Below are 16,790 nucleotides of genomic sequence, written 5' to 3'. Positions count from 1 at the left end.
TTAAGCTCAGCCTAAGAGTCCAGATACTTTTTGGGACCACTGTAAGATTTTCAAAAATACATTTGCATTTTGTCTCTAAGAGGGAAATAAACAATGCATTAAATCAAATAATAAATAACTAAATCATATTACTGCAATGCGACTTTGCATACAACATGAACACCAGTAAAAAAAAAAAGTTGTTATGGACAAACTAAGTTGCAACATGCACTTTTGTTCTATATTTAAAACCCTCTGTGCTTTTGTTCTGTTTGACAGACGACACGTGGGTGGTGACTGTCGTCCTGTGACAAGCTCGCGCAGTGGAACAATTTCAGTAATGGCATGTTACATGTACATGTGTCCATTTAATCCAAATAACAGTGAAAGCATGTAACTGACGGGTTATTTTATGCAGCACTTCATTATGTACCATTATAATGAGATTAGTCCAGAGCACGTGCGTTGAAAGTTTGACTGCCAGAGGGTCAAAGTTTTTACATCTCTGAAATATGATATTGCAATGCATTATGATATTGCATGCTCACAGCAGGCTCCTGTAGTCACCAAAATGTAAATATATTATGCTGAGATAGTGTAATGAATTAGTTGCGACAAAAATGCAATAATGCAATGATGTCGGAAAACATTCTGCACAATTTCAGACAAACTTTGCAACCCAAATCAGCAACTTCAAACAGTATTAACGTCTAATAGAAAGCACAGTTGTAAGTCTACACATATAAACGACATTATATGTGCATTGAATCGAATAGGAGAGCACATGCTTTTTGCGCAAGACTAAAAAAAAAAAAAAACCGAAAATGATTCTGTAAGAGTTATAGCTTGAATATTGCCAGTATAAATCCCTCTCTTCGTGTTTACTAGCATTTTAAAGCAGATATAAAAAGAGCAAAGTTGATTTACACAGCACGTACCATTGTGGAGCGGGGAATATTGCCAACAGTCTCAAAGACCCATTTTACTCCTTTAGGGGGGAAAATGTTTTCCCCGGAAAAAAAAAAAAGAAAGAAAAAAAAAAGTGGTGGGAGAGGAAACTTAAATAAGTCGATTGTCTTCCTTGATACCGGAAGCTGAAGAACCGATTTGCGGGACGGGCCCGTGGATCGCGCAAAAAACGAGCAACTTTTACGCACGGAAACGGAACATTCGCCGGAATCCGCTGATTACACGGATGGCGTTTCCGTGTTTTAGCAGGTAATAAAACGCCTTTGTGAAAGTCTTTGGGCCGGCACGAGTTCAGTAGACCAGTCCCTCCGTTTACGTTACGAATCCCGCCGGTACAGTATCTCTCCAGCGGCTTCAGCCGAGATCGCGCCGTGCGCCACCGACCGCAACTTTCTGCCTGCGTAGTTTAGATTAGCTGTTGCAGCTCGCTGATTCTGGATGAACTGGTGCTCAATCTGCATCCATCCCACTGGAGACCTCCTCGCGGTGATCTTCGTGACCTTCTCCTCCTCCTCGGCGCACGGATTACACGATCAAATATTATGGAGAGGACTTCATTTTGGGGCAAAGTGGATATTGCTAAATCATAAGCTATGCGCAAGAGAAATTTGGGCTTTTGTGTTGCCAAAATGAGTCGCGGTGATGCGCTAACGTTTGGAATAAGTCCTTCATATATGTTAAGTAGCCTATTTAAGAGTTAGTTGCCAAAATAAACGCGCTACCCCTGTCTGGCCCGTGCAGAAACGGTCGGGTTGATCTGTGGACGTGGAGTGCCTGGTGAATTATTAATAACCGTGTGCGCTTCACAGTCTGTTGTGCTCACAGAGGGACCAGAACGGCAGCTGGGGGTTTAAGGGAATTAAATACGGGCTTGGAGTGAAGCAGGGACGGCAGGGGATTATACCGTTCACCGGCAACAACATGAGGGATGGCGAAGAGAGAGACAGACAGAAAGAAAGTGACAGAGAGAGAGAGAGAGAGAGAGAGAGAGAGAGAGAGAGAGAGAGAGAGAGAGAGACTGAGAGACTCAGAGAGAGAGAGAGAGAGAGAGAGAGAGAGAGAGAGAGAGAGATGCTGAGATATTTCTGAGGTGTGGAGCTTTTAATTTTGTGAAGACCAGGATACTGTTATTTCATGCATTGTTTTTGCATTTGCATTTATACATCGTATTTCATCGCATGCAGCTGTGAAATCTGCAGTGGTGCATGAGTGAAAACTAAATGCAAAACTATTTTTAAAAACCTGCATTGGTTTGAATGAGTGAGTGTTTCAGCAAAAAGTGAGCAGGTGTGGCGTGCAGTGCAAAATCTGGATTTATGACAGTAAATCTTACAGGGAATCAAATAAATGTGTGTTGTGTTTAAAATATCGAAAATGTGTTAATTTAAACAGGGTGGTTTTAGATGAAGAACAAGGTAAATTGTCTTCAGATCAGGATATATATATATATATATATATATATATATATATATATATATATATATATATATATATATATTATATATTATTATTATTATAATTATTATTATTATTATTATTATTATTTATTTATTTATTTTTTATTATTATTATTATTTTTATTTATTTTTTATTCAGTGTAAAATTCCGATCTAATCTTTAAATAAAGAGGAAAAGTCAGAAACTGTTACGGTCGACAGTCAATTTAAAAGGATTAAAAATCTTTTGGCTGTTTCATTTGCATTAAAGGGTAATTTTGCAAATGAAATGTTTAAGTTTAACTCGTAAAGGTCATCTTGTGAGAGGAGAATTCGGGTTAATCACAACTGTTTTAATGCAGTCAATATTCCACAAGAGAGACCTCCAGGGCCAAGAAAAACGACCTGAAAGAGACCCGCGTTGACCTTCTGAGAAGTCCTGATGCGCGCTGCCATGCACCTGCTTATTGCGACTTCTTTTCTTTAAAAAACTAAAAAGTTTGATTTAGCTACAATTACTCCCTGTGATATAAAAATATGACACATCTGTTAAAAAATATGTTATGATATGTATAATGTATGTAGCTGTTATCAGTTGCACAATACACAGAGATTATAAGATATTATTGTGTATTATATTACATTTTTTATAATCAATATTGCTTCATAATTCACCTCTTTTGTATCTTAAAATAGGCATGCAATCTTGGGATATGACAGAAAAAAATGATGAAACAAAATGTGCATTAAAAAAATGAATACAACTAATTACTTAGCAAGTAATTCTTAAGAATCACCATGAAAAAAAAAACAAAAAAACAACAACAACTCTTGTTCCTAAAATATCTAACACAATAATTTAGGGCAAACCATGTTATTCTGCTCATTCACTTTAATTATTCTGAATGCAGTTGTATTCATTAATCTGTGATCTGTTAAATTATTTGACATAAAGTACCATTTTTACCATCTAAACTCTCATCCATTTATATTTTCGGAAACATTTATGAAAGCATGGCTTTAATAGATTTATTTTGCGTTCAATTTCCATTCGTTAATACGATGGAAAAATCAGCTAATAAAAATCTTAATAACAGCAATCTCTTCTTCAATATCAATATTCAAAACGTTAATTCATTGGCAAACACTATTCTATACTAATTCGTTATTTTCTAATCAATTAATATAAATGAAAAATCAATTAATATGTCAGTATATTATGACCAATTATTGTGTTTTATTTATTTATGTATTACACTTTAAATACTTTAGTAGGACACTATGAGTAAGAGAATATCAGCTCGGTGTTTTATTATTATTATTATTATTATTATTATTATTATTATTATCTATCTGTCCTAAAAAAATAATAATAATAAAATAAAAAAAATTCTGTGCCAATAAGTTAGGCCAGTAAATTTGATATTAGTTCAATTTAAACGAAATTATATTAAACAGTGTATATAATAGCTATATCGGTATCAAAGAATTTTATTTTAGTAATAATTACAATGACATTTTATAAACATAGTTAATTTTTGCCTTTTTGTCTTAGAATGAAATTGAGAAAATGTTATAGTGTAGTGTGTAGTATTAAAATAAAGTATTTAAGCAAGAACATTTGTAGGCCCAACTCTTAATGTGTTATTTAAAATGCGTTACAAGGAATTATTAGGGGGTAAAAGTAGACCTATATTTACATACAATAAACTATTCGCATCACACACTCTGTGGCACCACATTAATATATTTTGCACTATTTTCCGATCGATTCCTGTCTTAAAATCACCCTAAAACACTGCTCTAATCGGATACGTGATTGTAGATAAAGCACAGGGGAAAAAAGACCGAAAAACGTGAATACAGATTGTAGTGGACTTTATAGCATCGGCTATCGATATTTCCATATATGTTTGGCTGATATTTTTGACAGATGTGGTAACTATTCAGATTTGGACAAACATCACAGAAGGGAAACATACACTGATTAAATTCGGTCTGCTGCCTGCGCGGACGGGCCACATGTGCAGATGCATTTAAAACGTTTTCAGTGGTTTTGTAATAATACAAAAAATACCAAAAGTAGAAGACATATCTTTTTAAATATTTATTATTATTATTATAAAGTACATTTGTTAATGATTTGTTGTAAACGAATAAACACTGCGCAGTCGATCTGTCTTGAAGAAAAGCCAAAGCAAATGTAAAATTAACATTAAAACCGAAAATATGTTTTATTGCAAATCCACTGAAATGTATCTTTTAATAATAATAAAAAAAATAATAATATAAAAACTTCAGAAAGAAATAAAGAAAGAAAGAATGGTTATATATATATATATATATATATATATATATATATATATATATATATATATATATATATATATATATATATATACAATAGTCTTATGTTTAGTATGATCCCATACACAACATGGCCTATTTACAGCATTAAAACACTTAAAAGGGCAAATTCTTAATATCAAAGCAAATACATTAAAATAAATATTTTATAGAGCATTATCAAAGAGAAAACAGCAACACAACAATGTTAGGTCAGATTTTTAGGTTGCACTGAGGTAGTTTGTAGTCCATACTTATAGTGATCATTAAGTAACACATTTATGACATCACAGCATGGAAGACTGAATCCAACTCAAATAATGTTTCCCTCAACACTTCCAGATTTGTACTTCAGAAAACAGAGCCAAATTTAGTGTGTATGAAATACTACTCACCTTTGTCATAGTGGACAATTTGCTTAGTTACTCTTGAGTGCAAGCTCTGCCAAACCAGGACAGGTTCAGAGCAAAAATAGCACTAGTAGAACCTATGTTATCTAACCCTGGCTTATTTAAGATGATTTCAAGGTGCAAACTTTCAAGGTGTGCACACGCACTGTAAAATCTAATATGCAATATGCATAACCAAAAGAGTCACAAAGGTATACATTTCTCATGTAGTTTAGTTTAGTTTAGTTCTTTCATGCACTTCGAAACAGGAGGGTCATTTATTTTGTGCAGTCTAGATTGAATTTACTCAGGGCTCAACTGGCTGTTTCTTGGCTTGAGTTTAATTTCTGACTGCCTGTCTTTAATTTAGCAGGGCTACTCAGAGCTGAAAAGACAGCCATGAAACCCAGATTCAGCTAAGCAACGGCCGGGGCCAGGAATGCTGACCTTGGCGTACGAACCCGGGCCAGCGACTGAGGTAGTGCACAGCTATAATCACAGATCTGTAGGCACAGTTCCCTCAACCTAAAGCAAAATAAGCATTTGCGCCATGAATATCTCTGGATTAACCATTAAACCTCCTCTCTTTTCATTGTGCAAGTCCAAAAATGTACTGTATATATTAGTTTACATGGGCATGCTTTACATTGCTTTACAAGTGCCAAATTACTGTGTAAATAGATAGTAAGCGAATAAAACTTATAAACAGCACTAATAATATAGAATAAAAACCTAATCCAAGTATCAAACTTCAATGAATACCTCGAATCATGTGCCTTTACTTTTTTTTTAAGCAATCAGACTTACAATTTGTATCTGTTAAATGATAAAACGAGCAAAAACTCCCATAGACTTGCATTAAATAAGGGACCCAAACCATATTTAAACTTGTTGAATATTAAGAATAAAACATTTGGGGTGGGCTCTTTTGACTTTAGCCAGTAAGCAACAACCTAGCAACCACCCAGAATACTCCAGCAACCTTTTGTATAGAGACGACTGGGCCTAGTTGTCACATTCTTTACTCCAGTAAATCTTTTTCGGTGTAGGTTTAATATATGTAAGTCAGTTTGTGCGTGATTCCATGTGAACATTGTGGGATGATGGGGAAATGTGTCCCCACCATCACCACCACCCAAAAACAAAAACAAAAACAACAACAAGAAATCTACGCCTCTCTTTAAATCTACACCTGCATTAAAAAGCTTATTATAGCCTTTTCTGCAAAATTATAAAAGTTAAGGAATTTCCAAAATGTCTTACCTTCAAAGACAAGCATGCTAACCTTTGTGGGCTCCCCTAGAAACACTGCCTAACTTAAAAGTTCAAAGTTACTCTCATCTCTAAGGTCTCCCCTAAAGACCACACTGGCAAAGGGTTGAGAGGACTTTGAAAGCATTTTGAAAAGTGTAATCAAGCAGAGACTGATAAAGTGCAATAAGATCAAACTGTCTGAATACTTCAGGTAAAATTTTACACTACTTTAGACTTTCTTTAGTGATAAAGGTTTTGTAGGCTATTTTTGATTAGAGTTTGGTCAACTTTTGGCCAAAAGTGAGCTATTTAACACTGGCATTTGTAATGTGATAATATACCATAACATTACATTAACTCGGTGGATGTATGGCTAAAGCATTGGAGAGAAGGGATATAAAATCACAATACTGTAATAAATAAAGACATAAGCCCCTCAGCCAGACCTGATCAAGCCAGGTAGATTGCTTATGCTCTGCGATGAGATAAAAAACTGAAAGCTGCACTGTGAGTGGTCATCTATAGTGTGGCTCCATCGGGATTGGAGCAGAACGCAGCTCCACCACCTTATCAGGATGGTGCACAGCATTGCTGCAGGAGAGCGAGTCTCAGGAGGAAATGCCTGTGAGCACCGCGCTTATCTTACACCAACAAGAGGGGCTTATGCCTCTGATTAAGTGTGTGTGTGAGAGAGTTTGAGAGCGTGCGAGAGAGAGAGAGAGAGAGAGAGAGAGAGAGAACAGAAAGATCATGAATTGAACTCATGTATGTTTGTGGACAAAAATCAATGTATAAAATTAGGCAGAGGCTTTTTGCACTAAGTGTAAATAGCAACCAAAAGCATCTTCTTTGCACTAAGTGCAAATAGTGTCAGATACTATTTGCACCCCTAATGAAAGAATAGCATACAATATAGTGGCATCACTGCAGAATGTTTACTGTGTTTATTAAGAGTCCCACAGACACCTTACACCAACCCTTTAAACTAACCCTAACCTTCCCTTACAAAAATTAACCATGGTTTTACTTCAGTAACCATAGTGTCACCATGGATTTTGTAGTAAAATCAAAGTAAGCACCAAATTAAACATGGTTACTATATTAACACCATATGACATCATGGTTAATTGCATTAAAACTATGGCTTCCGCTGTCATATTACTATAGTAAATCCATGGTTAATTTTACCCGGATCAAACCTTTCTCTCAACTGCGCAACCTTCATCGTGACCAAATCACTGCGAGGCAATCAACCTTTATATTCATTTTTATTTAAAATTATAAGTAGCATTAAAGGAAATCTTTATTTATTTATTTATCTGGATTTTTCTCCCCTTTTCTCCCCAATTTGGCATGCCCAATTCCCAATGCGCTCTAAGTCCTTGTGGTGGCGTAGTGACTCGCCTCAATCTGGTTGGCGGAGGACGAATCTCAGTTGCCTCCGCGTCTGAGACCGTCAATCCGCGCATCTTATCACGTGACTTGTTGAGCGCATTACCGCGGAGACCTAGCACATGTGGAGGCTTCATGCTATTCTCCGCGGCATCCACACGCATCTCACCACGCGCCCCACCGAGAGCAAGAACCACATTATAGTGACCACAAGGAGGTTACCCCATGTGACTCTACCCTCCCTAGCAACCAGGCCAATTGGTTGCTTAGGAAGCCTGACTGGAGTCACTCAGCATGCCCTGGATTCGAACTTGCGACTCCAGGTGAGGTAATCAGTGTCAATACTCACTGAGCTACCCAGGCCCCTTAAAGGAAATCTTAAGAGTGCAGACAGTAAACAGGATGGAGAAAAGTAGGGCAAAGGGGGGAATCGAACGCAGAACATCTGCTTGATAAGAGCACATCAACACTATCTTTACACACTACACTTCTGCAACGACACTTGAGAGTGCAGTTTGTCTTTAATTTCTGTATTTCCACCTGACTGTTGGAATGCAAAAAGCCACGCTGTGTGGCAGGTGCTAGTTATACCTAGTGCAAATTGTCACTCTGATAAAAATATTGTATCTGTTATTACTCAATCTTAAGCCAATGAATGATCTTGATTAGAAAAAGAGAGAAGTTATGTGCTAAAATTTATAGAAAATGTATGTACAAAAGCTAGATTTTCACATTTTCTAAAGAAGTTGTGCAACAGGATTATAATAGAATTCAACATGTTGCCTCCGAAAGCGAATGTACCCTGAAATTGACCCCACTCTGCTGAATTACTGACAAGTGCCATCTAACATAAGACATTTTTGCATCAATCCAAGCATGAGTATATTTCAATATAGCACAGTGTTAAACCTGAATTATATTAATGGAAGAAGCCAAATTTTTTCTTCTGGATGAACTAAAGCACCCTAGCTAGGCAAATGAAGTCGGCGGTTATACTACAGTATCATGTACTCATGTGTTTAATGTACTGTTCCAGCCACGGAAGTAATGCCAGTAATGCAGGTTTTTTCTCTCCGTGGATTGCCAGTTTTGGCACTGCATTGCTTCTTTGCCTTATTAAACTTGTCACAGAGCCCCTTCCACTTTTGGTGACAAGTTATTTGATCCGAGATCATTAAAAACTCCAATCTTTCTCAAAGTTATCCATTTTAACGACAGTAATCTTGGTAACAACAACTTAGCTGGCACGCACATTTGCAAATTAAAAAATGTCATGTCCAAACCACACCCACGATTAGTTTTAACCTATCAACGCTCTTTGACCAACCGAGTTCTCCTAGACCAAACATTTCTGAGATGTGTGCAAACAGAAGAAATATCACCAAATCGCCATTCTGTGGACATTTCAAACTGGAGCTCACATGTGCCCATAATTCAACAACACTTCCAGCTTCGGCCACTGGGGGCAGTGATATGAATTTTGGTAAAAACAGACCAATATCAGCTGAAGAGCTTTGGACCTACTATTGCCTAATTCTCTGTGAGATCAGTAAAATCCGTCATCTCTTAGGGTGTAGCTAGTGGTTGCCAGGGTGTTGCTATACAGTATCTAGGGTGCTCTCGGTGGTTGCTGGCTGGCACATGTCAAAAGAGCTCACCTTCAAGTCTTAATGAAATTCTGGTCTCTAGATATTACTTGGGTTTTTCTTACTCATTTTATCATCCACCAGGCGAAAATCCTATCGCCATAGTAGTAGCACACCTCTCCTTAGTTATGCATGGATGTTTAATTCTTAGTGTTATGGGTTTTTTAAAAACAACTTGAGTTAACGTGAGTTCAGAACATTAAAAAAATTGCGTAATCTTACGAATTTAATGCAAGCCTGAAGGCTATTCAGAATTCAGTAAAAGGGATAGTTCACCCAAAACTGAAAATTATCTCATCATTTACTCACCCTTTATCCCAGATATGTATGATTTTCTTTCTTCTGCTAAACACAAACTGAAGATTTTTATAAGAATATCTCAGCTCTGTTGGTCCACACAGTGCAAGTGAATGGGTATGAATAAGTACATAAAGGCAACATAAAAGTAATCAATACAACTCCAGTGGTTTAATCCATGTCTTCAGAAGAAAAATGATAGGTGTGGGTGAGAAACAGGCCAATATTTAAGTCCTGTTTTACTATTAGTCCTCACGTTCTTCTTTTGTTTTTGGCAATTCGCAATCTTCGTGCATATCGGCACGTACTGGGCGGGGAGAATTTATAGTAAAAAAGGACTTAAATATTTATCTGTTTCTCACACACCTATCATATCACTTCTATGTATTTTACATATATTTAACCACTGGAGTCTATGGATTACATTTATGCTGCCTCTATGTGCTTTTTGGACCTTCAAAGTTCTGATAACCATTCACTTTTATTGTATGGACCAACAGAGCTGAGATATTCTACTAAAAATCTTTGTTTGTGTTCAGCAGAAGAAAGAAAATCCTACACATCTGGGATGGCATGAGACTGAGTAAATGATGAGAGAATTTTTATTTTTGGGTGAACTATCCCTTTAATAATGTGTTTTTTGCTTTAGTGTTTTGTTTATAACTAAGACCAATTACCCTGAAACATGGAAGACATGTACAGACATTAGAGATAATGAAGTTATTATTTCGATTTCTTACAAAAATTGTTCAGTCAATCAATGATTTGAAACAAGTTGGCAAAAAATAAAATAAAAAAATAAAAAACACCAAACTATGGGTATAGGTAGATGTTGATATATATTATCGGATATAGTCAAGTCAAGAAAATCATGCTTTACCAGAAAATGTATCTGTAATATCTATAAAGTCTCAGAGTCATCACTGTGTAGTTTGATTACAGTAAATATGATTGTAAATTGTGTATAAAAATAAATAAATAAGTAAATAATAATTATATTTAGAACTCCAGTGAGCAAGCCAATGGCGACTGGCACACAAATTTTGTTATAGTGCATCCCTAGTGCTCACCACAGATAATGTGAACTTTTAGTGCCTAACATCCTATAAAATCATTATTCAAATGCACCTGAGCATGCAAATAGTGAAGAAAAAAATATATTATAAAAAATAAATGCAATGCATTTGGCCTGAATATACATGATTATAGCAGGGTAAAAAAAAGTCAAGATCAAATCCATCAGAAAGGCTTGGCTGGGATGTCCGTTGTGTCTTTGTGTGTGTGTGTGTGTGTGTGTGTGTGGGGTGGGTTTGGGTGGTTACGAGGACATTTTATTAGGTTACAAACTGGTAATTACAAAGGAATTATGCTATAAATGTGGTCTATAAGGACATTTCTAGTGTCCCAATAATTCAAATAGCTTAAAAAACATACTAAACAATGTTTTTTTTTTTTTTTTTGAAAATGTAAAAATGCAGATTTTTTTTTTTGTGAGGGTTAGGTTTAGGCATAGGGTTAGGGGATAGAATCTATAGTTCATACAGTATAAAAATCATTATGTCTATAGAGAGTCCTCATAAGGATAGCCGCACCAACGTGTGTGTGTGTGTGTGTGTGTGTGTGTGTGTGTGTGTGTGTGTGGAAGTGCTGCATCTGGTCTGGATCTAGGTTGGTCCAGGGGGATGTGGAGCATTAAAGCCAGTGGATGCTGGGGGAGATGGGTTGTCCTCCCCTAGAGAGCCAGAGAGAGGAGGCCTGCTATAATCTGCTTCCCTGGCTCTCCATGAAAGAGAGGAGAGGACACACACACCAGAGACTGACCCCCTTTCCCCTTCAGCTCTATCCTTTCTCATCTGTTATCACCATACACCTCTCCTGCCCAATCTACACCACTCTGTTCCCTCACTCTATTCTTCCCCAATCCTCATCTGTCTGTCCGTTTTTGTTCTTCACCACTAAAACCTGCTTCAGCATTTCTTTGTTCATTTCTCATTCAGCAAAATAATTCTTTAAAAATAAGTCTTTTGCCATCAGTTTTCATTGATGTGATCTTTCTAACTCTTTCTCTCTCTATCTTCCATCAGTATCAGTTTAATAAATCGCACAATATTTAAGCTTGTACGCACTTAAAAATAAAGACCCCAAGAGTTTTTAAAGCATAATAGCATAAGAAAACATTTTCAAGTGCCATATGATGTCATAGCAGAACATTTTAAATTTCCATATGATGTCATAGTAGAGCCTTTAAAAGTTCCATATGATGATGTAGGAGAACTTTTTATTAAAGTTCCATATGATGTCATAGTAGAGACTTTTAACAGCCTGATCTCATGAAAATTATGTGGCCATGGCCAGGGCCGTATTAAACCACCACCCCCTCGAGAGTTCGAGGCTCCAAGGGCTTAAAACTGCCATGACCATGGCAACATTTTTGCTAAATGAAATTACATGCTTTATTTCACTGCAGTTTCCCTGTGAAACTTCAAGCAAGGGGCACCAAAAGTGAATGATATGGTGACGTAATCAGACACGGTGAATGTTAGGTGGAGGTTTTAATGAGTAAAACGCTCCTCCATAATCTAAAACTTTAACCTAAACCTAACCAAAAGTGCCACAAAATCAAATGAGAGTTGAACAAATAGACATCATTAGGCTATCCTCAACCAACACATAAACCTAACCAATAATGTTGTTAAAGCAAATGCGACATGAAAAGCACATTTTCTGAAGCAACTGTGTAATTTCATGTTGCTTCTATGAAACTTTCGTCTCACATGTCAGCTTGCGTGTTTGGCTGGGCTCGATTCTCAGTCTTCCAAGTCTAAAATCCAGAACACTATCAGGTGAGCTACCTCGCAAGCTAATCATGTTGGAGTAAGTGTTAATGTAATAGTGTGTGTAATACAAGCGTTCAAATGTATAGTTTTTCAAATGATGAATAAAAGTGTGAGTAAAAGTGACAAAAAAAAATTTCATTACATTCCAGTGTGTGAGTAATAGTGTTTATAAAGTTGTAATCAGGCATTGTAGTCATGATTTGTATTAAAGTGAATAAAATACAAAAATGCAGTTATACTGTAGTAACGTTCATTCTGTGAGACTTGGTTGCCTTTTAAAGTTCCATATGATGTCACAGTAGAGCCTTTACAGTTCCATATGAAGCCATGGGAAAGTTTTATCAAGTTCCATATGATGTCATAGGACAACTTTTTTTTATAAGTTTCATATGATGTCATAGCAGAGCTTTTAAAGTTCCATATGATGTCATAGGAGAACATTTTCAAGTTCTGTATGATGTCATAGGATAATATTTTCAAGCTAAATATGATGTCACAATGGAACATTTTAACGTTCCATATGATGTCATAGGAGAACCTTTTTTAAAAGTTTCATATGATGTCATAGCAGAGCCTTTAAAGTTCCATATGATGTCATATGTGAACATTTTCAAGTTCCATATGATGTCATAGGATATCATTTTCAAGCTAAATATGATGTCATAGCAGAACATTTTAAAGTTCCATTTGATGTCATAGCAGAACCATTTAAAGTTCCATATGATGCCATAGGAGAACATTTTCAAGTTACACATGATGTCATAGTGGAACATTTTAAAGTTACATATGATGTCACAGGAGAACTTTTTAAGTTACATATGATCTCATAGTGGAACAATTTAAAGTTCCACATGATGTCATTGGAGAACCTTTTAAAGTTCCATATGATTTCATAGTAGAGCCTTTTAAAGTTACATATGATGTCATAGGAGAACTTTTTAAAGTTCCATTCAATGTCATAGCAGAGCTTTTTCAAGTTCCACATGATGTCATAGTAGAGCCTTTTAAAGTGTCAAATGATATCATATGAGAACCTTTTTAAGTTCTATTTTTCTATAGAAAATCACCATGATGTATAGGTGCTTTAAACAGCCTCACTTGCGTCCAATAAACAGACAGTTTTTGTTAGAACAAAAAATCCATGCACATCTTTATGAATGAAATTTTTGGTTCAAATATTCAGATATTTTCAGTTGCTCTTCTCATCCTCCATATATCTCAGGCAGTGTGATAATGATGATGTTTTCTGGGATGGTTTCTCTGGGCTCATCTTCCTATTTCTTTGGCTTCTCTTTTGGTTCCATCAGTCTTTTCACAACTCTAAGCGTAGGGCCTTGTTTTGTGGAATCAGGCCACAGAGTCTGGCCTAGTCTTACGATTCCTCTATTCCACCATCTCATTGAGGGGAGGGGCTTCCTTGGCAGTGCCAGGCTCTGTTTGGTAGAATGGGTCCAAATTAACATGAATATTCATGAGCACTCCCCCCCACCCCCCACCCCCCCACACACACTTAACAGCGCATCAACACTTGGTAGCAGCACATGGCAGGACAGCTGTTGCAGGCCAGAGTGGGCATCTGTGCACAGAGAGACAGAGATATGGACCAGGCGAGAAGGAGAGGTGTGGACATCTGTAGCCAAGGATTGACAAATGCTTGGATGGATGAAGAAGAGAGAAGAGTAGGGAAAAGAAAGGAAGTTGGACAAGAACAAGGGAGCAGGATTATTTGAACAGATGACAGGGATGTGCTAGTGTGTGCATGTGTGAGAAAGTGATCGTTGAAGGACTGGAGAGAAACGAACAGACGTAGTGTAAGTGGTATAGTACATTTCAGTTACCTGCATTACACTGTAAAAAATTTTGGGGAAGAAAATAAGGCATGCTTGCCCATGCAAATGTTGCCGCCATGATGCTAGGGTGTTTTCCAAGATGTTGCTAGGGTGTTCTATATGGTTGCTAGGTAGTTGCTAAGGTTTTCTGGGTGGTTGTTAGGTCCAAATCAAAAGAGCTTTGGAGGGTTCTTGATGATACATTATAGGTTCTACAGATCAGTGTTTTGGATCCTGAATTCTTTAAACCAGCAGAACATTGATGGTTTTGTAAAGAACCAGAAAGCAAAAAGTTAATGTTCTTTTACGGGATCAGGTTGCAAAACCATTTGTGGTTCTAATTGGAACCAAGAGTTTTGAAGTACCACAGAAAAGAAGTCTCTAGCCATTTGCTGCCCCATTGTTGCTCAATCTCCAGAAACCCCAACCTGTAACCCCTGACTCAAAGCCGCTCTCTTTGTAATCTCCTCTTCCTCCAATGATTTCACCACCCCTCAACATTAAACTTCAACTTGCTCGGTTTTTGTCCCCAAAGGACTTAAGCTCTCGACAGCAGTCTTATCCACGCACACACAAACTGGCCGCCTGGTTTTCACTGCCCTACATAGCCAGTAGCACAGCAGGCAGTCTCTATGAAAGGCCCATGAGGTTTCAACTGTGTCAGATCCCCCGATAAGACTGTGTGTACAGAAGTCTCTGAAATCCCCCATCTGAGGACCCTCTGTGTTTTGGGTTATGCTTTACATCATTTTCCATGATTAATTAGGCTTAATTGAATAGGGAAAGTAGCACACAAATGTAAATATTCTCTTAGTGCATGATCAAATCCAGCATTGGGGGACCGATGATAAAATAAAATGTTTTTATTTGAAAAATAGCTGCTTTTGTAGAGGAAAACTACATTTTCTAAAAAGGATAATGCTTTTAATAATCAAATTGGTTATTTTATCAAATAAATATTCCATGTTCAATACAAGTGATGATTTAAATTACTTTACAGCTCAAATAATACATGAGTTTTAACAGATGAATAAATGTAAGTGCTTTTATGAAATTATAAGCTTCATATTTCTGTTTAAACCCTCAAAATATTGGCCCCCATTCACTTCCATTGCAAGTGCCTCAATGTAACTCGATTTTTGCTTTTTTTAAGAAAAGGAAGGATGAGTCGAAAGTATTTTTTGAGGTAATCCACACTATGCCACAAATGCTGTCGACTGAGCTTCATTGTATTGAACCTGGAATATTCCTTTAAATAATATTTTTGACTTAAATAAAACCAGTACATTTTAATGTTTAAAGCACATTTTGATGTTACCTGAAAACACTCTTTTTTTACAGTGTAGCTGAAATTCTCCTCAAGAGTCCTCTAGAGAAGGCCGCATTATGTTGCTAAAATATTGAAGCATCTTTAGTTCCTTCAGCTTACCAAAGTGCTCTGAGAATACAGTAATTCAGTATACAGCAAACACATTTATCAGCCCATAGGAAAGAAAAATCACACACAAGATCTCTTTGTCTGCGAGAAAACAAAAATTAAATGGACGGCACATGAAGACTTTTACTTTTTAAGTCTCCTGGTTGTCAGATGTTTCTCCTAAGAAAAAGACCCTGTATCTCACAACCCCAATCTTAACTGTATCTCAGATTGTGCTCAGATCTGCCAAGATACCAAAGTCTGCAATCAAAAGTTAGAGATTTCAAATTTTTTGGGTGTAAAATTAAAATTTTCAGAAGTGTGAAAAGAAAAACAAATCTAACCAAGAGAAAGAGAGCAAAAAGAAAGAAAGAGAGAGTGGTCATACCATCAGCCACGACCTGGCAGAAAAGTCATAACACAGCTGCCATCTTAACCCGGGGTCAGCCTGCCTGTCCAGCGCCATTCCCGCGCCCTCCTGCCAAAAGAAATCCTCTTCCTGGGATGGCGGAAAATTAATAAATAAAAAGAAAATGCACGGCGAGCACCAATCAGGAGGAGCGTGCGGGCAGGATGCAGCCAGCATGCATGCCTGTGTTTGTGTGAGGATGTGTTAGCAAGAGGGAGAGGGGACATTGACACAGAAAACGCCAGGAAGCGCAATCCGGGCAGCTGTAGCCATATGGAGACAGCGCCAGCCGCCCGCCTGCCATCAGCAGACTTACTGACATACCGATCCTACACAGCCAACCGACACTGGGTGCTGAGTGTGACCACAGTGTTTATGTGCACACACAATCAAATATTTACTTGAAAGAGAGCATTTACTGGAGCTGTAGGGATGTGATGTGTCTGTGATCTACTTATCAATCTACACATTTTTCTTCCTTGCCCAAATGGTCGTTTGAAATCCATTTTAGTCATTTTGGCCTTCATTAAGAGGGAATGGAATCAATATGTCCATTTAGGGTATGGATGGACATCATCAAGTCATTTTGT

At 37.1% G+C, this 16,790-nt stretch overlaps 1 protein-coding gene across 12 annotated transcripts in view; it reads right to left on the bottom strand.

The window, feature by feature from the left end:
* Window positions 1-16,453, bottom strand: part of LOC127450234 (nuclear factor 1 X-type-like) — a 230,954-nt gene extending 214,501 nt beyond the window's left edge. For 7 of the 12 annotated variants that reach the window (XM_051714155.1, XM_051714156.1, XM_051714158.1 and 4 more), the window contains exon 1: window positions 16,180-16,453. In XM_051714155.1, coding sequence (XP_051570115.1) covers window positions 16,180-16,377 — 198 coding nt within the window. In that variant the 5' untranslated portion in view covers window positions 16,378-16,453. Of the gene's footprint in view, window positions 1-917; window positions 1,016-16,179 lie in introns of those variants that run through there. The other 5 variants (XM_051714161.1, XM_051714170.1, XM_051714162.1 and 2 more) reach the window with 4 other exon arrangements.
* Between the last annotated feature and the right edge of the window lie 337 nt (window positions 16,454-16,790).

The sequence above is a fragment of the Myxocyprinus asiaticus genome, chromosome 13 (assembly GCF_019703515.2).
Source record: "Myxocyprinus asiaticus isolate MX2 ecotype Aquarium Trade chromosome 13, UBuf_Myxa_2, whole genome shotgun sequence".
NCBI lineage: Eukaryota > Metazoa > Chordata > Actinopteri > Cypriniformes > Catostomidae > Myxocyprinus > Myxocyprinus asiaticus.
Note: the sequence above shows the minus strand (reverse complement) of the source record. Positions and strands in the feature narration are given on the sequence as shown.